The following is a 24,268-nucleotide window of genomic DNA, read 5'->3' on the forward strand; positions in this document are numbered from 1 at the left end:
TTCTCCTGTAAGATATCTCTCTGCGTCCTTTGGCAGAGTTAAAACAGCAGGAAGTCCTGAAGAGACTGAAGGGGCTTCCCTTTGTTTGCATGCATAAGGATGTCAGGCTTATGGCAAGTTTGGGGCATTAGGTGGCCAAGCTAATAATACAAAGAAACATGTGCTTGTTATGTGTATTAAGAGGGGAATAAGTCTAGAAGTATCCACTAGTGCAGGGAGACTTGGCCTTTGTAATGATAGTATCAAAGCCTGGTGCATGGCACCCAGCTCACGGGTGCTTGAGAAATCTGACAGCCTCCCATTAGCCACTGCTAGGGCCAGCCTGTGCCTCTGGCCCATGGGCCTGAGTGAGGATGCTTTCTGCTGGGGGGAAGCACGAGAATATGGAGGGGAGGAAGGAAATGGAGGCATCGCCTGCCACGCTAGGCCAGGCACTGTGCAAAGAATTTATAGATTTACCTGATTTTTCTCTCAAACAGCCATCAGATAGGTATCTCCTGCATTTTATAGGAGAGGACGCTGAGGCTGTGTGTGATTCAGTGACCGGATTACGGTCACATGATTGGTGGTTGAACCGTTGGAACCCAGGTGTCTGATTCCAAGCCGTTAAATGTTTTTGCCCTGCCAAGGAGAAGTGGGAAGGAGGAATGCAAGAAAGCAGAAATGGGAAGGGGGAGAGAGAGAGAAGAGACAGGCCTTCATGGCGCCTCTCTTCTCTCTCAGCGGTGATCAGTGGTGGGACATCAGGTGGCCGAGTTAACCATGTGGACGTTGCCTTCCCACAGTATATACACCCCGCAGACGCCGTGAAACTGGGCCAGGCTGAACTTGTTGTGATTGACGAAGCCGCCGCCATCCCCTTGCCCCTGGTGAAAAGCCTCCTGGGCCCCTACCTTGTTTTCATGGCATCCACCATCAACGGGTAAGGCACACGGTGCGCGCTCGGTGCTCTCCCGGTCGGGTCTTGCAGATCCGGTGGCGTGTAACACACTGGCGTGGGTAGGTGAGTCTGATTCCCCAAGTCGGAGTCCTCGGGGCTGCGTCCGACTGCCCCAGGGCACTTGCAAATGGGAGCGGGCCTCTCAGTAATCAGACCAGGTTGCCTCTGGTCTGACCTTAAATGGGACGCAGAGACTGGAGAATTTCGTAGCTCAGGTGGTGAGTGTCTCCCGTCTGCAGGCCTGGACAAGTTTTTTAAAAAGTACGTGGATGGCAATATCAGTGTCTTATATCTTAGAATTGTGTGAAAGTATAGTATGAAAGTAACTCTATAATTGGCATAAGAAAGCAGGTTTATACTGGTTGAGGAGCTTTTTTTTAAATTTTGAAATATTTAGTTCATGTTTGCTGTAGAAAATTTAGAAAAAACAGGCACCAGTGAATGGAATCACTGGTGATCCGTTCACCTAGAGAGAGCTTCTGTTAGAATTCTGTGCATTTTCTTTGCATTTATTTGGCTTTTTCATTTTGAACAAGAACATAAATATAGTTTACATATTGTTTTTAATTTGATGTTTCCCACAATAACTGAACATTTTCTAGGTCAGAAATACTTATGTTTAATATTGTAAAGATTTTGATATGGAAATCACATCTTGAAAAAAGAATTCCATTATAGATTTATTATCGTGAGTGCTTTTCTTAATACTGAAAATATTTAAAGTGGATTTTACTTTTTTTGGTAACAGCTTTGTTGAGATATAATTCATATACCACACCGTTTACCCACTTAAAGTGTGGAATTGGCTTGTTTTTAGTCACGGAGCAGCGCGGTCATCACCACAGTCAGTGTCAGAACAGCTTCCTCAGCCCAGAAGGAAAGCTGCTCCTCCCTTCGCCGCAGCCTTAGGGAACCTCAGTCTGCTTCCTGTTTCTACAGGTTTTCCTATTCTGGACATGGCTTATAAATGGAGTCATACAATAGATGGTCTTTTGCAACTGGCTTCTTTCACTTAGCATAATGTTTTTAAGGTTCATCCATGTAGTGTGTGTTAGTACTTCATTCCTTTTATGGCCAAATCATATTTTGTTGTGTGTTGAGAAACATTTTGCTTTTCTGTTCATCTGTTGCTGGACATTTGGGTTGTTTCTGTCTTTGCCTTTTAGGAGTAATGCTGTGAACGTTCGTGTATGGGTTTTTGTGGGGGCATGTTTTTGGTTTACCTAGGAGTGAAATTACTGAGTAAAATGGTAAATTTCTGTTTAATCATTTGAAGGACTGCCAGACTGTTTTCCAAAGGGGCTGTTCCATTTTACATTCTCACTGGAGTGTATGAAGGTTCCAGTTTTTCCATGTCCATGCCAGCGTTCACCTTTTGTTGGTTCTAGAGAGAGGGGAAGGGAGGGAGAGAGGGAGAGAAACATCAGTGTGAGAGAGAAATATCCATCGCCTGCCTCCTACACACCCCCAGCTGGGGACCAAACCCGTGACCCAGGCATGTGCCCTGCCTGGGAATAGAACCTACAGCCTTTCGGTCTATGGGACAGCACCCAAGCAACTGAGCCACACTGGCTAGGGCTGCCACGTCTTTTTGATCATAGCCGTCCCCAGGAGTGCCAGGTGGTGTCACATCTCATACAGTCTTCCTTTGCATCTTCTCGATGGCCGATGACGTGGGCCGTCTTATGTGCTTATTGGCTGTTTGTACATCTTCTTTGGAGAAATAGCTGTTCAGATTCTCTCCTCATTTTCTCATTGGGTTGTCTTTTCTGAGTTGTAAGGGTTCCTTATATATTCTAGATAGAAGTCCTTTATCAGGTACATGATATACAAAATTTTTCTTCCATTCTGTTTTTTTCACTCCTGATAATTCTCTTTGGAGCACAGAAGTTTTTAGTGTTGTTGCTTGTGCTTATTCTTGTTTTTATCTTTAACTGGGTGGGTGGAATTCCTTTGGAAAGCTTTGCCATGTGGAGTGGAGAGGGGGAATAAAATACAATGAAATAGTTGAAAATTCCAGTATTTTGATCATTCTTTAGAGGTCATACTTGAGTAAGAGAAAGTATTTATATAGTGTTTAAATACCATAGTAATGAGAAGTACAGAACAGTGCACTAACGAACAAGACAGCCCACCGAGCGGGCTGCACCCTGTGGTCACGTAGGCTTGTGAAGAAAGACAAGGAGGAAATGCGATTGGAAAGTAGTAGTTTAGCTATCAGGTTATAAAAAATCTATTTTTTCCAATTTTTGTGTGACTTGTTTTACATTACCTTTTAAGTGAAAGCGGTAATTAAAATAATTATTTCAGTGGCATATTTGTTTAATCTTAATTTTCTAAACCGGAAATGGTCTGTTCATTGCTTCAAGCATGTCACTTCTAACAGCAGCTGGCGTTAACTGACCACTTAACTGTGTTTTAGTTTCATTATACCAAAGGCTTTACACACAGAACTTTTTCAGTCCTTATTTTAATTAGTTCACAGCACAGTCCTCTGTGGGGTGTGTGGAACTGAGCCCCCGAGCTGCCCTGCCTCCTTTGGGGGTGCCCGAGTGGTCTTGGAAGTTGAGAGGTGGTCAGGGCCGCCCTGGGGGGCAGGTGTCTGGTGTTGCCGTAGGATGAAGAAAGAAGTTTTCTTCCCCCTTCCGGAGAATGGATTTGGGCCCTTGTGTCTGATCGCCTTTGCTTTTACTGCAGCTACGAGGGCACCGGTCGGTCCCTGTCCCTGAAGCTAATTCAGCAGCTCCGCCAGCAGAGCGCCCAGAGCCAGATCAGCACCACTGCCGAGAACAAGACCTCGACCACAGCCAGGCTGGCCTCAGGTGCCTGGAGCTCTGCACGGGCCCTGCACGCGCAGCGAGTCCCTTTAGACTCTTGCTGGGCCTTCCCTCGTGACATCATGGGTGGTACCAGACCTTCCTACAGTGAGGCAGAAAGGCTCAGTCCCCAAGTTGAAGTTGCTTTCCTCCAAGGAGTAGCAAGCCCGTGACCAGATAGGAGCCTGACTGGGTGTTCTGGTGGTGGCACTCTTGTTTGTCCCCACCCCGGGGCTCAGTCGCATCGACTTAGTGGGAGCCCTTTGGGATCGGTGTCCCGGCAAGGCGCTCATCCGCCAGAACCAAAACCACTCAGTTTAAATTCTCCAGCCGTATTTATGTGGGCACGCTGTGACAAAGATACAGTAAAACATTTGCTTTGCTCTTTGACCCAAAAAGTACTTAATAATCATTTCTCATTGTGTATGTGTGTGTTTTGCGGACACAGCGCGAACACTGCATGAGGTGTCCCTGCAGGAGTCCATCCGCTACGCCCCGGGGGATGCGGTGGAGAAGTGGCTGAACGACCTGCTGTGCCTGGACTGCCTCAACATTACCCGGATCGTGTCAGGCTGCCCGCTCCCCGAGGCCTGTGACCTGTATCCTCCTGGGCTCCGTGTACCCCGTGGAGGGGCAGGGGGAGGAGGGGGGAAGGGTTACGGGAAAGGCTTGGCCCTTGGTTTCTACGGAGAGGGGAAAGCTGAGCATTCTCAATTCCTCTCCTTTCTTTCCCTGATGTGTTTCTGCTTGGGACACAGGGTCCCCGTTCCCAAGGTGAGGGGAACCCACCCTTCCAGGTCACCTTTGGGAGTAGTATGTCCTGTTGTGGGCTGTCTTTGATTTGTTTTGATGGCTTAACTCCAAACCCAGCTACTATGTGAACAGAGACACCCTCTTCTGCTACCACAAGGCCTCCGAAATCTTCCTGCAGCGGCTTATGGCCCTCTACGTGGCTTCCCACTATAAGGTGANAGGGTTACGGGAAAGGCTTGGCCCTTGGCTTCTACGGAGAGGGGAAAGCTGAGCATTCTCAATTCCTCTCCTTTCTTTCCCTGATGTGTTTCTGCTCGGGACGCAGGGTCCCCATTCCCAAGGTGAGGGGAACCCACCCTTCCAGGTCACCTTTGGGAGTAGTATGTCCTGTTGTGGGCTGTCTTTGATTTGTTTTGATGGCTTAACTCCAAACCCAGGTACTATGTGAACAGAGACACCCTCTTCTGCTACCACAAGGCCTCCGAAATCTTCCTGCAGCGGCTTATGGCCCTCTACGTGGCTTCCCACTACAAGGTGACTGCCGCTAGCCCTCGGGTGCACTCCAGCCCCGACAGCCCCCTTTTACTTGGCCTTTTGCATCTTCTGTTACGCAGTAGAGTGGGTCAGATGACGTCCACGGGGACTTCAGTGTCCTGACATCGGCAAGGGCCAGTGACCTTGGTGGAGAAATTGCATCTCACACTATTGTTGAGATCCTTGGGCTTCCAGCTTTGCCCGCAGAGTGTGGAATTCCTGTGTGTAGCTCCATGCCTGGGCACTGGGGAGGGGGAGCATCGCCCATTTTAAAGGGCTGCTCCGTTTCTCCCCTGTCTGCTAAGCTCTTAGGCCCAGGTGACATAGCAGTTGCTGCTTTTTGACCTGAAATCAGCCTTGTTCCTCCGGGCTACTTTGGGGGAGCAGTGACTGAGAATTTAGAATATTTGAATGTCTTGACAACTAAAGAGCATGTTGGAAAGGACATGTGCAGGATGTCTGGGTAGCGGTTTCATGGATGCCCGTTAGTGGAAGGTGGAAGAGTCGGTGTCAGGAGTGGTGACAGGTTTTCTTGGAGTGGCAGCCTCTTGTCAGGACAGAGCTCGTGTCCCAGCTGGGCAGTGGGCAGTGCCACCCTGCAGCCTCAGCACTCTTGGGCAGGTGAAGGCAAACGTTTGAGGCCAAGTCCCACTTCGGCCGAGTCCCACCTGAAGTCTCAGACCGACTGCCCAAGAGAGTAGATAGGCACTTCGCAGGGTGTCTGCCCATCGCCCAGCTTCGGGGAAGGCAGCACTCCAGCCATCCACTGACTGCAAGTAGCGTCTTGAGTAGAGGACAACAAGAGGAGTGTTTCTCACTGACCCGTGGTCGTGTCCGCAGAACTCTCCCAATGACCTCCAGATGCTCTCGGATGCACCGGCCCACCATCTCTTCTGCCTCCTGCCTCCTGTGCCCCCCACCCAGAATGCCCTTCCTGAAGTGCTTGCTGTTGTCCAGGTACGGAAGCAGAGGCATCCTGTGGCATTGATTTTGGAAGTCAAAAGGGATAGTGGCTCAGCAAACGCAGCGTGGAAGGGGACGCTGTAGACTCCTGGTCTGCAGCCAAGAGGCTGGTGTTCCTGGAGCAAGCACCTTGGACAGAAGCCCGAGGGCCCGCTGCTCCTGGGTGGGTGAGAGTCAGGAACTGGCCACTCGTATTTTGACACAGAGCTCTTTCTACCACAGAACTGTTTGTTCCTTTATTACAAAAGCAGTACATGGTACTTAGGAAATTAGAAGAAACTGATAGGAAAAGTGTTTTAAACGCCTGGCGTGTGTTTATGCATTTCTGCATTGTTTTGCCTTTTCATAAGCATGGGCTCATAGTGCTTGGTAATCTTTTTTTTTCTTGCAGTGTGTCAAATATTTATAATATGCACAATTTTTTATCCTGAGGATATATTTTATTAATTTTTAGAGAGAGGGGAAAGGCAGCCCCCCCCCCCCCACACACACACATCAGTGTGAGAAACATTGGTTGGTTGCCTCCCATAAGCCTCCCAACTGGGGAGTGAACCTGAAACCTAGGTATGTGCCCTGATGGGGATCACACTCACAGCCCTTGGTGCACAGGATGCTGCTCCAACCAACTGAGCCACCTGGCAGGGCTAACCCGCATCGTTGTTACAGGCTGCATTGTATTTCATTACTTGCATGCCCGGTATTATGTTTAACTCTTCTCCTGTCAGATACTTGAGTCCTCGTATGTTCCCACTGTTTCATACAGCGCTGCAGGAGCATGCTGTGTCTTTAGCGGTGTGTGCCCATGCTCACCATGCATGGAGCCCTCCTAGTGTGGTTTTGCTCTTTGGTCCAGGAAGATGTCAGTCCTGTGCCTTGTTAGTGACAGTGTTAGGGTACCTGTGGGGTGTAGTGATGAAACTTCCATCAGAAAGGCCGAGTCAGGGGTAAGTCTGACCTGGGGTGGAAGCAGCTGGCCTAGTCCAAGAAGCAGCAGAATGTAGGTGAAGTTTTGTGAACGGCTCTCTCCCTGGGCTGGCCTGCCTGTCTGCGCGGCCCTGCCTCCCCCACAGGTGTGCCTGGAGGGGGAGATTTCTCGCCAGTCCATCTTGAGCAGCCTGTCTCGGGGGAAGAAGGCTTCGGGAGACCTGATTCCGTGGACCGTGTCAGAACAGGTGACGAAGCCCTTTCCCTGGCACGTCAGTGTGAGTGCAGCTGGTGGTGTCAGAGGACGTGTTGTGTTGTAAGTTGCTGGCTTGTGTCTCCCTGCAGTTCCAAGATCCAGACTTCGGTGGTCTTTCAGGTGGAAGGGTGGTTCGCCTTGCTGTTCACCCGGATTATCAAGGGGTAATGTGTCCTGGCGCCTCTGAGCCCTGGTGTGCTGTAACTGACCGCAGCTGTGTGCTGGCTTGTTAGGGCAGGTGTATGTGGCTGTGTGAAGGCGAAGCTGGTCAGGAGCAAGCGGTTTTAGGCCCTTCCCTGCTATGGAGTTTGCTGGAGCTGGGGGCTGGGGGCCGGGGGTGGACAGGGCGATTATACATGCTTGCTCTTCCTTTGTGAGGATGGGGCTCGTGAACCAGGCCTACTTTTGTTACCTCCTGTCCCTTGGATATCCCCACTGAGGGGTTCGCTGTAGAGAGGCCGGGTTGGGCTTGCTGACCTGCTGACCAGCAGTCCCGGCCGGCCGGCCGGCCTCGAGCTCAGGTGGCAAAGGGCTCTTCTCGATGGGCTACACGGTGCAAGGGCGAGGGCCGTACTGCGCCCAGTGGTTAGGTCTCTGCTCTGGCCTCTGAGGGAATCTGTTGGTTCTTTGTCAAGAGCAGCTGCACCCAGAGTGGAAACTTTCTGGGAGCAGTACGGGGGCGTAGCAGGTGTTCAGACAGACTGAACACCTCTTCCTTTGCCCTGTGTGTGCTCACAGATGGGCTACGGGAGCCGAGCTCTGCAGCTGCTGCAGATGTACTATGAAGGCAGGTTCCCTTGTCTTGAGGAGAAGGTTGTTGAGACATCACAAGAAATTCACACCGTCAGCAGCGAGGTAAGCAAATTTGGCTGAACTCCTGGTTCCTGGGGGATTCTTCCCTGGGTCTTCGGGAGCATCACCAAGAACTGTGCAGTGGCCTGCTTTCTCTGAGTAGTAGCCGGCTCTTGCTCCCGTTTTGGAAGAAGCTGCTGCTTGCTTGAGCCTAACATTTGAGATCTTCAGCTTAGCATCATTAGCATTACCTGGAAACTTGTTAGAAATGCAGATTCTTGAGTCCTGCTCTAGACTGGAGTCAGAAGCTTGGGTGAGGCCCAGTAACGTGAGTCTTAACAAGCTCCCAGGTGATGGTAATGCACATCCCAGTTTAAAACCACCCTCTCAAATCTACCCCCTCAGTACTAAGCCCAGGCTTGGTGAAGTGTCTTCCTTGGTAAGGAGTGTGGCAACACTAGGAACTGGAACAGCACTCTGCACACATCCGTTGGAATTTTGCAGTGTGCCTGTTGCAGAGGTGGGGTAGGGGCTTGTCACTTCCCAAGTCACAGAGCCATCCAGCGGTAGACCTGGGCTTTCAGCCTGCATCTTCAGAACCCTGCCTTTTCTCTTCGTAAATCTGTTAGATGTTTCTAACCCTGGGGCTGTTATGCATTCTGGATCTGAGCAGTGTGATTCCGTGCTTCTCTGAGGGGTCCGTGTACTTAGGAATGAGCACTGGACTTACTGGTGTTCCTGGATTTTAAAAACCATGGGGACAAACCGAGAAGCTCTCCCAGGTGTGTGTTTTGTTCCGTCTAGAGCCTGGTGTGGTGGCGGTGCCAGGGAGTGTCACTCACCTTCCTTTCCCTCGGCCGGGTGGACTGTGCTTTCCCCTGATGTCCTCTAGGCTGTGAGCTTGTTGGAAGAAGTTGTCACCCCCCGGAAGGACCTGCCTCCCTTGCTCCTCAAACTGAACGAGAGGCCTGCTGAGCGCCTGGATTACCTGGGTGTGTCCTATGGCTTGACCCCCCGGCTCCTCAAGTAAGGCTTCGCCCGTCCTTCCTCTTTGGGCCACCCCCGGGCCTTGGCGTCTGAATTGAGGGTTCTGTGGGCCTGCGTCTGCCTTTCCAATGGGTCCTTGTCAGACGCTTGTCGACTCCCTGTCCCTCCTGGCCCTTCCCAGCTTCGTCTGTCAGCTGTCAGAATGCACACATAGTGACCATGTTCTCTTTGTGTCTTTGTAGGTTCTGGAAACGAGCTGGGTTTGTTCCTGTTTATTTGAGACAGACCCCGGTGAGTGAGGTGTTTGGTAGAGGAGGGGTGTGGGTTTGTGATTACAGCTGGTGACAGGTCTGTCCTTGCATAGAGCCCCGGTGGCCCCTGCTCTGCTCTGAGCAGGTGTCCCATGCCTCCCAGAGGTCGGTCGTTCCAACGGACCCCAGAAGGCCTGTCCTCACTGGAAGGCAGTGTGGGCACCTGTTCACCCTCCACTGCGTAGTCCGCTCCTGGAGCACCCGGGTGTGGTGCCGGATTGTAAAATAGTTGAGAGGGATCGAATTCTGGAAGCCTGTAACCTGGGGCCTCCTTGGATTTCCTTTGAAAAGAAAAGGAGCGAAGCGGTTTTAAGAGAAGAGGGCATGACAAAGCCAAAGAGGATTATTATGGGAGGGAAAGAATTTGTGATCGTCAGTTCACTAAAAGCTTTTTTTATTTAGCAACCTACAGTGAATCAGGTGGTGAGCAAGCTATGCCATGACGCTTATTTTCTAATGGGTAGAAATAGGCAACAGAAAAGTGAACAAATACATTTTTAGGTCTCTAAAGGGTGACCTTTTGAACTGAAACCTGAATGATCAGAATGGAACAGCTGTGAAAAAGAGAGTGTTTTTTGTTCGTCTGTTTTGAAGATTTTAATTGTTTATTTCTAGAGGGGAGAGGAAGGAGAAAGAGAGGGAGAGAAACATCAACATGTGTTGCCTCTTCCAGGCTCGCAACCCAGGCATGTGCCCCGACTGGGAATTGAACTGGCGACCTTTTGGTTTGCAGGCCGGTGCTCAATCCACTGAGCCACACCAGCCAGGGCAAGAGAGTGTTTTTAAGCAGAGGTGCAATGAGCATAAGGACCTGAGGTGGACCTGAACTTGGTGATTGAGTGAAGGAAATAAAGGAGTGCCGGCGTGGCCAGGGAGTTCCTGAGAGCACTGGGCGGTGGGCAGTTAGGTCTAAGTAAGGACCCTGCGTTGCCTTCATGTTCGTTGGGGCTTAGAGACAGTGGACAGACGATGGCAGGGAGAGGAGCGATTACGAGATGTGGTGGTTTGGTCTGGAGGTCAAGCAGTGAAGACAGGCGGCCAGTTAGGAGGTGTGTTTTGGAGGTTAAGCTGACGGGCACCGAAGGGTTGGATGTTGAAGACTAGTGAACAGATCGAGAATAAAGTCCTAGATTTTTGGCTTGAGGAAGGGGCGTGGGTGCTGCGCTTTGCTGAGATGAGACCCACCGGAGAGAAAAGCGGGAACGTTTGGGGCATAGTCACGTGAGATGCCTGAGAGCCATTCCTGTGGAAATACGGGGTAGGCAGGTGACTGCAGGAGTCCGGGGTTCAAGGAGGGGGTTGGAAGTGGAGGTGGTTTGGGGGTCATTGGCACATTCCTAATAGGATATATTTGGGGGGGCAAGTATTTTTGGTCTTCACTGCTGTGACCCCAGAACTTAATAGCATTACTCTGTACAGCATGTGTCCGTAAATGCTGTCAGCTCTTTGGATCCACAGGGACTGTTTCAAAACAGCTCCCACCCCCTGCCCCTGGTGACCCTGATGTCCCTTATATAAAATGGCTCAGTGTTCGCACATAGCCTACACGTGCTCTTCCTTGTACTTGAAATCATTTCTAGACTACTAACAAAACCTAGTGCGATGTAAATGCTGTGTAAATGGTTGCTATTCTGTGTTGTTTAGGGTATAAGGGCAAGAAAAGCAGTATGTGTTCAGCTCATCAACCATAGGAGACCTAACTACATAGTAGACGTCAGTAAAATGTAACCTTTCCTGACTCTGTTGGGTGTGTGGTTGGTTGACTCTGAAGATGAGGAACCGACAGATACAGAGTATTATTATCTGTTCTCTTGTTCCGTGAATGAATCAGTATTTAAAACTATTGAAAGCATGACTGAGGGGGCTAGAGAAGAGGGCGAGGCCTTGGAATCGTTGGTGTTGGGAGAAATGGGGAGGAACGGACAGCAAGGGGAATGAGGAGGAGCCGCTTGGTCCCAGGAGAACGGCAGGGGTTGGTGTCCCAGCCAGGATGCGTGAGCGTTTCCAGAAGGGGCGTCGATTGCTTTTCAGAAAACAACTGAGATGAGGAAGAACAATTGGCTGTTGGACTTCTCAGTGTTCATGATCTGAGTAAAAACGGCTTCAGTGCAATGTGACTGGAGAGAATGGGAGGCGAGAAATAGACAATAGATGAGTCCTACACAAAGCAAAAGGGAGCTGGGAAGTGGGGTTCTGGAGGGAGACTAGAGTTAAGGGGGTTTATCAGACGGGAGGTGGTAGAACCTGTCGGTCTCCTGCAGGTGTGATCCTGCAGAAATCATGCACAGAACAGTGCCTCAGAGGGGTGTGATCACAGGGATGCCGGCCTCAAGGGGGGTGGGGGGGTGGGAGGAAAGGTGGCTTCCTCGTCCTTCAGAGAGGGAAGGCAGAGTGTAGGTACGGATGGTGTCGGCCAGCAGGCTGCGTTGGTGTTGGGAGGATGAAGTTCTTTTCTGAATGCTTCTGTTTTCTCGGTGAGGGAGGGTCATCTGCAGAGAGGGAGGCGTGTTGGAGCCTTGGTTTTCGGAGAGCACGAAGCCAGCATCTCAGGGCGCTGCGTGTTTGAGAGGTGGGGCCTGGGATCTGAGGTCGGCGGTCGGCTGCAAGAGTGCGACCCGTGGAGTTCGGCGTGCCCTCAGTGTGACTTCGTGCTGTGTGCCGCTCACTTGGTGCGGCCTTTTGTCACACGGATGTTGAGATCCGTGAGATGTGTTTACGGGGTGGGGCTTTGTTGCCCTGTGGTAGAAGTTTAGAAACCTGTGGTCGCTGTTTTAGCACCTGAAGAGGCCTGCACTTGCAAACTGGTGGCCAGCATGGACACTCTAGATTTCGGATGTAAAGTTTTTACCATAAGGCACAAAAACATGTTAACTGGATCGTGTGGAGTTGAAGCTGTGATAACCCGAGTCCATAATCTGCCTGCGCCAGCGTGTGGCTCACTCCGTGGGTCTAGGGCGGAAGTGGTGCTCTGAAGGCTGAGCAGCTCTGTGCCGTTGCCATGGCATCCGAGAAGCTGCAGGGCAGCATGAAAGCCCTGGTGTAGGGAGTGATGCCAGGTGAGGATGTGAGGGCGAGGGCACGGCTCCCAGCTGGGGAAGAAGGGAAGGCCCGTGGGAGCACCGAGCCTTTCATTTGCGCTCTTACCCTTTGGCGATGACGGGTTGTTGGCTAAAGGGGGCGCTGGTGCCAGTCAGGAATCTGCATTTTCCAGAATGACCTGACTGGAGAACACTCATGCATCATGCTGAAGACGCTGACTGATGACAGCGAGGCCGAGCAGGGAGCCTGGCTCGCGGCCTTCTGGAAAGGTGCTTCTGAGCGGAAGAGGGACAGTGGGTGACGGGCAGGGGCTCCTAGCCCTCTGACTCCGGCTGTCCCCCACAGATTTCCGAAGGCGGTTCCTAGCTCTGCTGTCCTACCAGTTCAGCACCTTCTCGCCTGCCCTGGCGCTGAACATCATTCAGAACAGGAGCATCGGGAAGCCGGCACAGCCGGGTGAGCCGGGTGGGGTGGCGTGGGGGGCTGGTGGTGGCTCGGTTGGGTGGAAGTAGGAGGAGCGTGTGGTAGTCCAGAAAGGGGGGGGGGCTGGGAACTCAGGGGCCGGTCCCAGGCCTGCCTCTCCCCGGGTGCCTCTGCTCAGCCGGCCCTGATCTGTCTGCCTTAGGGGCGCTGCCACAGTAGGTTTCTGCATAATAGGACTTTGGGGATGTGATTTGACTTCAGAGACGTCCTATAAGGTTGTTCAGCTAGCGAATCATGGAACCCGATTTGAATGCTGGGAACAGGGTGACTAGCTCTGTTCCGAGGCTCAAGTGTCCTCATTTGTGAAACTGTGAGGAGCATATGCTGCCGCCCGTCTGTGGCCGGCACGTGGAGGTGCGCTGGGCATTGCAAATTCTGTTTGTTTAAAATACGAAGAAGTGTAAGGTTGGTGAATTAACGGCTCTGGGCTCCTGCTTTCCTCTTGCTGAATGTGTGTGTGCGTTTTGTTTTGCCCATTATGTTTTGAAAACCACTGTCCCTGAAGCGGGACACAGCAGGCCTGCTTTCTGTGAAATGGGTCCTGAGGACAGTGACCAGGTGGGGGAGGAGTGTTCTGTCCCTCTGACCCTGGGGCAGGGGGGCTTGGGCCGATGTGTTGGCCTGGAACTCTGGGTACGGGTCACATGCCACTTGCCCGCTGCATGGCCCAGAGCCCCCTCCCTTTGGCAGGAGCGGGGCCAGGGCTGCCCGGGTGCCGTGTTGTGTCAGGAGGCAGGCCCTTTCCGGTGGCCCCTCTGCCGTCCTGCTTGGGCTGAAGGGCCAGTGGAGGAGCAGCTGTGGGGTGCCACCCAGGGACTGCCCTGACCCCTGTGGCTCTGTCACCTGTGCAGCCCTGCGCCGGGAGGAGCTGGAAGCCCTGTTTCTCCCCTACGACCTGAAGAGGCTGGAGATGTATTCACGCAGCATGGTCGACTATCACCTCATCATGGACATGATCCCAGCCATCTCCCGGTTGTATTTCCTGAACCAGCTGGGGGACCTGGCGCTGTCCGCTGCCCAGTCGGTAGGTCACCTGCTGCTTGTGTGCTGGGAGAAAGGCTGGGTTTGCAGAGTGAGTTTCCTGCTGGATGTTTGGTTGGATGTTTGGACATTATTCTGTGCATTTAATTCTGATGGGCGGGGAGAGGTCCCCCATGGTGCACACGGGGGCTCTGACGTGGAGGCATGTGCGCGGCCGTGCAGTTAGGAGGGAGGAGCTGCCGTTGGAGCCCACGTTCTGCCACGTTGCCCTCGTTCTCCCTGCACCTTAGCAGGGGTCTCGGAGCGCCACGGACTTCTGCAAAGTAGCTTCGAAGCAGCGCTTGTCAAGATAAGTTAGTCTGGGGGTTTTAGGAAGAGGGAGTGTTGCTCAGCCATTTCAATAAAAGGGTGAGAGAGAAGATTCCAAACTACACAGTGGTGGTCAATGTTTTGTACCAGGTGGCTTTGGTCAAGATAGGGCAGCGCCCTTTCTGTCAGTGCCCTTTGCTGGGCAAGGCCTGGCCCGGCGGCCACTCAGAAGGCTTTCTGTTCTCCAGGCTCTTCTCTTGGGGCTTGGCCTGCAGCATAAGTCCGTGGACCAGCTGGAAAAGGAGATTGAGCTGCCCTCGGGCCAGCTGATGGGACTTTTCAACCGGCTCATCCGCAAGGTCGTGAAGGTAACCATGGCCAAGGGCACAGTGTTGGTCGGTTTGGGTACTGTACGGTAACAGCCCTCTCCCCGCCCCCATATGGATGGGTTGTATGTTTGGCCCTGTTGGCTGCAGCTTGCCGCCTGCACGCATGCACAGCCTGAGGCCATGACATGGGGGCTGCGGCCGCGTCTGCAGTGTTCTCCCTGGAGGCGCCACGGCTGGGTGTCTGGTGTCTGAGCTGTCTGTGTTTCTGTACTTGGACTGTGGGCACATGGGCTCCTGACCACGTGGGGTTGGTGCTGACAGGTCCCTGCTGCCACTCCATCATCCGCCTCTTGGTCGTTGTCTTTTGTAGCTCTTCAGCGAAGTGCAGGAAAAGGCCATTGAGGAGCAGATGGTGGCGGTGAAGGATGTGGTCATGGAGCCCACGATGAAGACGCTGAGCGATGACCTGGTACGCAGCCGCTGAAGGCCTCGTGCGTGCTGGACGTGTGCCCGGTTCCCTTTAGCAAGAGTCCCCTGTACTGGCCAAGCTCGCTGGTGCTGACGTCTGTGGGTGTGAGTGACCGTCTCTCCCTGTGTGTGCCTGCCCCAGGGGTGCACAAGCAGTCTAGCTGCTGTTGTGAGCTGGTTGTGTGGGAATGAGGGCTGTATATTTGTTTACGCTGGGTAAGCGCCGCCTGCGACAGTGGAGGGGGTGAACTGAGGAGCAGGAGGGCTGCTCATCGTGGCGACAGTCTGCCCCTCACCTGTTTCTGCGACTTGTCCCCTGCTTGGCTCTGACCTACCCCGTCTGCGGGGCCTCGGCCGTAGGATGAAGCAGCCAAGGAATTCCAGGAGAAGCACAAGAAAGAAGTGGGGAAGCTGAAGAACATGGACCTCTCTCAGTAAGGCCCTCGCGCTGCTCGTGGGAAGCGAAGGCTCTGCCTGGGCTTCTGGTGCCTATGGAATCCGTTTGCAGGTCTCTCCTGTCCCTCAGCCCGGGGCCTGGGTGCCCTGGAAGCTGTGTTTCATGGGACCGCTTTTAGAAACACTAACAGCTAAAACTCTCCTGATTCACTTTTGCGTGACTTTGGAGGACCTGGTCTCCCCACATCAGCTCTGCCCCCTGACGTTAAGTTATGCCCCAGACCCCTCGGGTTCCAGGTCGTGCCTCAGGGAAGGGGCTGCTAGTTGATGAGCATCCGCTCTGACGCCACTTCTCTGTATTTGGCTTTTGCACGTGAATTTGTTTGAAGAAAGGATTCTACTACCAACAAACAATGCAACAAATCCCCTTACTAGGAATCCTAGTTCCCCTTGAGCTCCAGCAGGGTACTGCCTTCCCTGTAGCTTGATGTGAATAGCAACGCCAGGATTGGTGGCCTTTGTGCCCTTCTGACCTTTAGTCCTGGAGTTGCGGGGTCATTACTGATGGCGGTTACTGGACACGGGACGGGGGAGGTGGCTGGGGTCCCTGGGCAGGGTTTTGAGCTCGGCCATCAGCTTTGCAATATTAGAACCTTGACTTGCTGTGACCTCCAGACCCCAAGGGGTGGGGCAGGGTGGGGCGGGGCGCAGTTCCAGGGCTTGTGGGCACTTGGAGGTGGGGGGAGCAAGAAGATGGTGGGGGTGATAGCCAGACTTCTTTGGTGGGCAGTTAGAGTTGGGAGAAGTTGGGCAGTGGCGCCCCATGCAGGACTGTCCCCATCACAGGCGCCTGCCGGTGGGCTGGGACCCTCCTGGCCCAAGGTCTCTCGGGCCTGCTCAGGCCTGGTCCCTTGCCTGCTGCTCTGGCCTTGCAGCGGCAGCACATGTCCGGTGAGGGTGCTGTCACCATCCGACTTCGTTTCAAGCACCCCCTTTTGCTTGGAGCAGGCTTTGATACTTCCCTCAATTGTTTTAGGTACGTCATCCGTGGGGATGACGAAGAGTGGAATGAGGTTTTAAACAAAGCTGGGCAGAACGCCTCGATCGTCAGCCTGAAAAGGTGAGGGCTGATGCGCGACGTGCGGATAGCCTGGCCACTGGGCTTCTCTCGCCACTTCATCGGGAAACAGGTTGGAGCACACCCCGGGGGAGACAGTCACTGCCCTTCCCTCTGGGGGCTGCTCCTTCCGTAGCGCACCCGCTGCAGGCCAGGCAGGGGCGTCTCCTGGGCCTGGGTCTCCGCACCCCTGTACCCCCCAGACGCACAGGAAGGTGGGCTTGAGGGCACAGTCCCCTGTTGCCAGGGACTGAGCCCTTCCTGTAGGTCTTAGTGCAGCCTCCTGTGCACCCTCAGGACAGCGTGAGGCAGTGGCTGTGTTGCTGCTTTAAATGAAGTAGCTGAGGCTTGAAGGTGTTAAGTACGTTCCCAAGGACCTACAGCTAGTAAGAGGCGGGGCCAGGATCTGTCCGGCTCAGTCCACTGCAGAGCCCGCAGTGTCCCTGCTGCACGCCCCTCTGAGCCAGCCGTTCTCAGGGTTTGGGGCTTCACATCTCTTCATAAAGGTTACTGATGGACCCCACGGGCTTGTGGGTTATCTGGTCGTATTTCTGACATTAGAAGTTAAATACTGAGAAACTTTTAATTCATTCAGAATTAATGGTCTAATACTAGACTCATGGTTTTGGTGGTTTTTAAAAATACCGTTTCATCATAAATTTCAGCAAGAAAAGGGGCATGGTTCTACATTCACATTTTTGCAAATCTCTTTAATACTTGGTGATTCTACATTCAGTCTTTTGTACTGTCACACACCTGGTAGCCTCCAGGAAACTGGATAGTTGTGAGAGAACAGAGATGAAAAAGGCAGGTAAGGTATTAGTGTTGTGAAAATAGTTTTGACCTTGGGGACCACCTGGAAGGGCCTGGGGCTTCTCAGGGGTCCCTGGACCACTCTGCACAGTTTTGCTCCACGTGGTGCCTCTGCAGAGGGTCTCACTTGTCGATGGCCACGGTTTCTGGGCAGACCCTTCGCTGGTGGGTGGAGAACGAGGCCTCCCCACCTTGTGCCTCGAGAGATGAGGCTCCTCCAGCCCAGCTGGGGTGGGTAGGCAGAGGGAGTTCTTGGTGTTGCCATAGTTACTGACAAGGTTTTCCTGAGAGTGTAGTTTGGAAACGTTTGGAAAGAGGAAGTCCTGTGCCTCTAGGAACCCTTGGTCCCAGAGATCAGATAGGCCCTTTGGCGGTCTCTGTGCCCTGCCATGGGGTCTCCGCTCTGGCGTCAGGGCTGGCCTTGCTCCCCAGAGGCTCTCTGACGGGGCACAAAAGCCTGCTGTCACCCAGTTTCTTGTTTGGACAGTATGGCAGGTGCAGCACAGGGCCCACAGTGGCCGTGGCCTTGAGTGTGTGGCCTTGACTGGCCCAGAAGGGCAGGGAGTGTGTGTGGCATGGAGAAGGCCCGTTTCCACCCTCGTGGGGCTGGGTCCCTCCTGCCCCTGGTTTGGCTGCCGCTGCCGGTGCGGGCCGCGTGGTGGCGCCCGTGCCCGAGGGCCGAGGGCCTGCGGAGTCTGTGCCCAGGCAGGTGAGACCGCTGATGCCTGTCTTCCATGCGCCTCGAGGCCTCGCTGTTCTTTCTTCCCTTGTCCCGAGCGGTCACTTCATCCGGGCGGTGTCAGTGGCCCTGGACGGAACTGTCAGTCCCTCCTCATAGGGAGGTATTTGTACCCAGGGCACAATGCCACCGAGGAGAACCTTTCACCTCGAGAAGGGAGGAAGGAGGCCGTAAGTGGGTGACTCCCGCGCTGACCTGTCAGTGAGGAGTCCACCGGCCAGCTGACACACGTCCCCGAGTCAGTGCTCCTCAGGCTTCCTTCTTGTTTAGGAAGAGTAAAACATGCACAGCAGGCATCATGGGGTTCGCCTGGGCGTCTCGTGCTTTGTGTTAGGGTCACCGGGGTCTCGTGTCGGTTTCCAGGGAAATCCTGAGTGGTGAGTGTGCAGGGGTCTTCCTTGTGTTGCCGCCGTAGGTCTTTTTGCAGCTGTGGTAGAGCCGGGCGCACAGGGCTCTGGAGAACTGGGGCTTCGGATGCCGAGACGTGGGTCCGTCCCCAACAGACCAGGAGCTTGGCTGGGGCAGGGCCGGGCTGCTGTGGGCCACCCCCAGCCCCAGGGCGGTGCCTGGCCTGCTGATAGGTTTGCAAAGAACGAACGTGTCTGTCCTGCTAGGTGTGCTCATGGTTCCGGGGGTGGAAACCCCCAAGCAGAGTGGCCTAAAGGGTGGTAGGTGTGTTCCTGCTTCATTCCTTCTGCTGCTGCTCCTTTTTCCTCTAGTGACAAGAAGAGGAAATTGGAAGCCAAACAAGAACCCAAACAGAACAAAAAGTTGAAGAAAAACAGAGATATGAAGCACAAAAAAGATATGAAGCTGAAGCGGAAGAAGTAGTGCGGAGACACTGGGCGTCAGCAGCTGACCTGTGTGTGAGGGACCCTGACTTTCTGAACTGTCCCTGGCTGGGCTGGCGGCGGCCTGTACTGTCCAAGCAGCGGGAGCCCATGCCAGCCCAGAAGCTGGCCTGGAATTCAGCGTGGGGACTGAGCCCCATCCACTGAAGTCGCTTCTGAACGGGTCTGCTTGGAACTCGATGGGTGGGCAGACCTCTGGCTCTGCCAAGGGTCTGTCTCTCCTCTCCCCAGTCCTGGCCTTCCTGTCCCGTAAGTTCTTGTTTTGTGTGGGGCCCATCTTTTTTTTTACTCCTTCCCATGTGTAGAAGCCACGCTGACCCTTGTTCCTTCTCAAGAGTTAAGTGCTCCGATGTCTGGTGATGCCCAGGAGGCTGCTGGTGGAGCCCTGCGCCTCTCGTTGTGGACCTGTCCAAACCCCTGGGACAGGAGCAGCGGGAGCGCCGGTGCCCCCAGGTGGCGTGGCGGGCCACTGTCAGGGGCACTGGGGTCTGTACTGCTGTGTACCATTCGCTCCTGGCTCCGGTAGGCCTACTGCCCCCGTGCCCCGGGAGAGCCTGACCTCGTCCTCAGGAAGGCTGTGATGTTTGGATCCCCCACACTACACTTCTTACCCACTCGTTCGGGAAACTGTGCTGGGGAAGGACCCCTTTTCTGGTGCGTGTGAGAGGGACGGAGGGTCCATTTTTAATAAATAATGTCCTAGAAAGGCCAGTGGCTTGCCAGTGCTCGTTGACTCTGCACCAGTGGGGGTGGCGTCACCCTGTTCCTCTGGGGGCTCTTGGTTGCCAGGTGGGCTTTGGAGGGTGTTGGCATCGAAGCTGAGGTTGGGCAGGGTGGCCAGGGCTTATGAACCCAGGAGCCTGTGGGAGAAGCAGCTGGCGTTCGCTGTGGTCACTCTGAGTCATGTGGTGTGGTGCCTGGAAGCCAGCTGGCTCTGCCTCTTCCTCCCTAGCTCCTGTCAGGTGGTTTGGTCCCTTCCATCTGTTGGGGACAGAAATTACTTGGTGGCTTCACACATACTTTGGTATGTTTGTTTGATAGCATCTACTTTCCCATCCCAAATGCAACACTGGGTTAGGAAACCATGACCCTGAAGGTCCTCCGTAGGGTTGCTCCTTATCCACGTCTCCAAGTGCAGGAGAGGCTCAAGGTCAAAGTCAGCTCAGTGGTGCTTTGGTTCTGGTCTGCCCTCCTGCCACGGTGGGTGGAGCGATGACGTCCCTCTCAGCTCTGCATCTGTCTTCAGCTTCTGCTCTTGTTCTGTCTGAAAAATTCATGTGGCCTTGGTTACTGCTCTTCCGTGGCTTTTCATAGACTTTAGAAGGACTGATCTAGGGGTTCAAGTAGATTCTTCCCTCAGTCCTGCTGCGTAACCGGGTTCCTGGCCATCAGACATGTGGATGCGGAAACGGGGAGCTTCTGGGCCAGCGATGATGAAACACGCACCCCCAGGACGTGTGGCCGCAGGGAAAAGCACTGTCCCCTGTGCCTGGCTCTGCAACGTCCTGTCTGAGGACCCCTGTGAGGCCTGCAGGAAAGTTCTCTGAGAGATGAAGATGATTTTTGATCCATTTTTCCCAAGAAGTGCCTGAGCTGGCCTTTCAGAGAAGAATCTCCTTAGAGTGGCCAAAAGCAAAATGGGCAGAACCCCTAAGGGGCAGACCTGGGTGGCATCTTAAAACACCAGCCCCTTGTCCTGCGTCCCTCAGGTGTGGGCCCCACCTGCCCAGCCCAGGCGACTCCGTCCCCAAGGCCTGTCCTATGCTTGGCTCCGGGTGCGGGAAGGGGCACTGTGGAGCCAGGCTGCCTGGCTTTGACACTGGCTCTGCCCTGACCCCCTCTGTGACCTGGGCGACCACTCACCTCTCCCTGCCATACACGTCCATATCTGTGCATAGCGCCATCGCGACTTCAGGGCTGAGGTGAGGGCTGAACTGGACAGGCCGAGAGCAGTGCCCGGGCCACTGCAAGCACCTGGCACGTCTGGGTCCTGGGCGCGGAGTGTGGCCTGAGGAGCCACAGCCCCGGAGCTGACGCACTGAGGGAGGAGCGACCCTGTGCTCAGACCAGGGCCCAGCCACAGAGGAGCCTGCGAAGGTGGCAGGGAGCGTGCCCCGCGCAGACGCTGTGTGTCCTGCAGACGTGGTCCTTCCCTTCCCCACACACGCAGGCCAGCACTGTCCCTGCTCTGCAGCCTGGGTTGGTTGGTGGCTTGTATTTTTTCAAATCGAATGTTCCTGAACAGGCCTCTGCACTTCATGGTTGTGCTCTTGGGCTCTCCCCCAAACCTGGAAAGGTACGCCTCCCCAGACCTCACCATCTGGCCCCCAGACAGAGCGACATTTGAAAAGCTTGCTGTCTCAGGAAACATCGCTTGCGAAATGAATTCATCCCAGCCGGCTACGGATGCTGTCAGCGGGACTGGGCAGGGGCTGAAGGAGCCCGAACAAAGAAGATTCTCCAGTGGTCTCCATCCCCGAGCCGGGAGGGGCTGGCGCTGGCCCGGAGCACTCCCGAGTGACCAGGAGTGGACACAAAGGGGGCTCTTGAGGCTGGGGGAGGGGAGGAAATAAGTGACTGTCACCTTGGAGAAATGTAGACTCATTATCACAGCAGCCGCCAGCCCTCAGGCCTGGAGGTGGGGGTGGGGCTGGCATCCCCTCGGGCCTGCATTCAGACTTCAGACTAGGGAGAAGGGAGTGTGTACGTTCTGTAGAAAATTGGTTAAGTGTAGAAGGTGTGGATTCTGCAAAGGGTAGGGGGGTTGGGGGGCTTGTGGATTTCTCAGGTGGTTTAGGTGGTTTGGTGGGGGAGGAAGTGGTGGTGCCCCTGGCATCAGCTGGTACAGGCAGCAGGCAGAGAGGAGATGGGAGGCGTCGGTGAAGGCAAGCAGGGCCAGGCCACAGTCCAGCTGGGGTCCCTCACATCTGAAGGGGGCTTCTTGGGAGAGGAGGCCCAGGTTCCTGTGGCGTAAGCGCCAGCTCGTGATGGCCTGTGGGACTGCTGGCAGGGGATGAGTCCCTCAGCCCCTGGTTTCCCAGGGACTCCTGCCAAGGGGAGGTTCACTCCCCCCCCAACCTCCCCTGAGTCCACCTCGGCTGCTGATGGGATGAAGCGGGCGGCTGGAGAACGCAGTGGCCCAGAGGAGGCGTGGCCGCCAGGATAAGGTAAGGTGGCGAGCTCTGTTTCTATCACGGCCTCCTAGTCCCTTGGAAGGATGTCTGATTTTTTTCTAATTGTTAAGTGCTCTCATAAGAGTGTGTTCTGCTGCATGCAGGCTCAAAGGAGCCCCGCCCCTCTCATACCGCCTTCTAACCTGCCCTCCTCCTGCAGAAAAGAAAAGGGAATGGCTGAGCCTCCTCCGGAGGCAGCTTGCATCTAGATCTTGCTCTTTAGGTGGGGTGATTGAGCGAGGGGCATCCTGCAGGGCTTGGGGAACTTGTGGGGAGGGTGGTCCCCTGAAGGGCAGTCCCTGCAGATGGGGAGGGTTAGGGTTAGCCCCCTCAACCCCCCTCACAGGGCCTCTGCCAGGAGGTGGTGCTGTGGAGTGCACCTCCTCCATGTGGCCCCCAGAGGGCGCCGTGTGTCCGTGCAGGGCCCTCCTCACCACAGACAGGGCCCCAGGCTGGGCCTCTAGCTGCCCGACCTGGGCCCCATCCAGCAAAGCTGGGCAACAGGCCTTCCCTGGTACAGACCTATGGGATCTTCACATTGTCCCCCAATTCCTACAGCCACTTCGGTCAGTGTTCCCCATGACCGTAGCAATTTGTTTGCCTCTGCAGGCAGGAACCCTTGGGCTTTGTGCTTAAACTGGAACTGGGTCTGGAAAACTGGGGCCTGAGCCACCAGCTCGCTGCCCCCTCTCCATCGCCAGGCGGCCCAGCCAGCTCGGGCTCGTCAGGCCCTGGAGGCAGCAGCCACCAAGGGACAGGTGCCCACCATCAGGCCAGGCCTGGGTGGAGAGGGCCCTGCCCCCACCTCACTGGGCCCCCCGGGTTGGGACTGTGCAAGAGCTGACAAAGACTGTTAGGCTGACCCCACAGCTCCTGTGGGAGGGCTGGGGGTGGGGTCCGGGCCCTGGGAAGAAGAAAGCCCCTGGCAGCTACCTTCCCCCTGCCCAGGCTCTGGTCCCTCCACGAAGACCTCTTCTGTCCCGCTCAGCAGTCCACAGGCACTGAACAAGTCGGAGCTACTTTGTAGTGTCAGCTATGTCATCGGACAGAAGAGAAGCACTAGGCCAAGGACCTGCTCCCTGGCAGAGCTGGTGAGGGTTGGGTCCAGGCTCAGGTCCTGGGTGGGGCAGGGAGCAGGCAGGTGGCCACGGCAGAGGTTTTCGTAGGGTGGTCCTTTGTTTCTGAGAGATGGGAGCCCCAGGCAGCCAGGGCATGGGCCCTGGGGTATCTGTCTGGTCCTGAATGGGCTTCTCCTAGCCCTGAACTTGGAGCAGCTCTATCAGGAATGATGAGGCCAGGGCCATCGTTACCAAGTGTTTATTGTTAATAAAACCATAGTACATTTACAGTAAGTGACAACATTAATGCATAGTTACAGTATCATACAATATTACAGCAATAAAATAACGCCTCTTCCTGTGTACATCCAGCTCAAGCAGCTGGTCAAAAATATTTTCCAGGGTTGCAAGCCCCCGGGGGCTTTTCAAGGTGACCGAAGGGACACCGCCTGACGTGCCCAGGACTTGTGATGAATAAATAGTTTCTAAGGTGCGGCCAGATAGCTCAAGAAGGCGATACCCAGAGTAAGCTGTCCAGAACGTGTGCCCAGGGTCTGGTCCACACATACGACAAGTGTCCAGGCCTGAGGCTGCGTCTCCTCCCAGGAAAGCCCGGAGCCAGCGGAGGTTGGCAGGCAGGAGCAGGGAAGGCCCCACAGCTCCCAGTGAGATGCCTGCGCCCCGCTCTCCAGTCCCCATGAAAGGACTTTTGTGACAGGTTCAACGGGGCACAGTGAGGGCTCTGCTTCCTCAGCTCACCAAGGCAGCCCGACTCCAGGCCGGGGGGGCTCAGAATTGGCCTCTGTACATTGGCCCCTAAACCTGGCGGCAGCACCAAAGCTGAGGCCGCAGGCTCCTCCATGCGCCCCTGCCGTCTATGGCTCAGTCGGAAAGCTCTGCAGGCATCAGCTGGGGCACTGCTTCTACCCTGAACTGAGCAGGGTGGCAGCCCCCCAAAGAGGCCCTCTGCAGGCCCAGATACCAAGGGAAATGGAACTCGAGGTTCCCCTCTGTGCAGGGGTCCCCAGCCCTGGAGGCCCAGAGCACGCCTCTCAAAGGCACAGCTGTGAGGAACACGATCAGAGATCTGGGTGGCCTTTCTGATATGACATAGAGGAGAAACACCAGCTTTGGGAAGAAACGGCCTGGCGGGCAGAGAGAGTGCATTCTCTACATTCATAGGGGGCCCCCAAGCCCCTAGGGGGACCCTCTGGGCTTACTGAGGCCCGGGCATTG

General features: G+C 54.6%; 1 protein-coding gene across 1 annotated transcript in view; it reads left to right on the top strand.

The window, feature by feature from the left end:
- The window catches only part of NAT10 (N-acetyltransferase 10), a 40,201-nt gene extending 20,678 nt beyond the window's left edge, over positions 1-19,523 (top strand). Inside the window, exons 12-29 of the mRNA XM_037040486.1 lie at positions 786-922; positions 3,638-3,762; positions 4,205-4,355; positions 4,627-4,723; positions 5,884-6,000; positions 7,077-7,178; positions 7,276-7,350; positions 7,925-8,041; positions 8,871-9,004; positions 9,208-9,256; positions 12,488-12,584; positions 12,661-12,771; positions 13,650-13,822; positions 14,337-14,456; positions 14,788-14,886; positions 15,246-15,319; positions 16,318-16,401; positions 18,670-19,523. Coding sequence (XP_036896381.1) covers positions 786-922; positions 3,638-3,762; positions 4,205-4,355; positions 4,627-4,723; positions 5,884-6,000; positions 7,077-7,178; positions 7,276-7,350; positions 7,925-8,041; positions 8,871-9,004; positions 9,208-9,256; positions 12,488-12,584; positions 12,661-12,771; positions 13,650-13,822; positions 14,337-14,456; positions 14,788-14,886; positions 15,246-15,319; positions 16,318-16,401; positions 18,670-18,781 — 1,974 coding nt within the window. The 3' untranslated portion in view covers positions 18,782-19,523. The remainder of the gene's footprint in view (positions 1-785; positions 923-3,637; positions 3,763-4,204; positions 4,356-4,626; positions 4,724-5,883; positions 6,001-7,076; positions 7,179-7,275; positions 7,351-7,924; positions 8,042-8,870; positions 9,005-9,207; positions 9,257-12,487; positions 12,585-12,660; positions 12,772-13,649; positions 13,823-14,336; positions 14,457-14,787; positions 14,887-15,245; positions 15,320-16,317; positions 16,402-18,669) is intronic.
- Positions 19,524-24,268: the final 4,745 nt, after the last annotated feature.

Source organism: Sturnira hondurensis, unplaced genomic scaffold (genome assembly GCF_014824575.4).
Source record: "Sturnira hondurensis isolate 20B ecotype Veracruz unplaced genomic scaffold, ASM1482457v3 Scaffold0002638, whole genome shotgun sequence".
Taxonomy (NCBI): Eukaryota; Metazoa; Chordata; class Mammalia; order Chiroptera; family Phyllostomidae; genus Sturnira; species Sturnira hondurensis.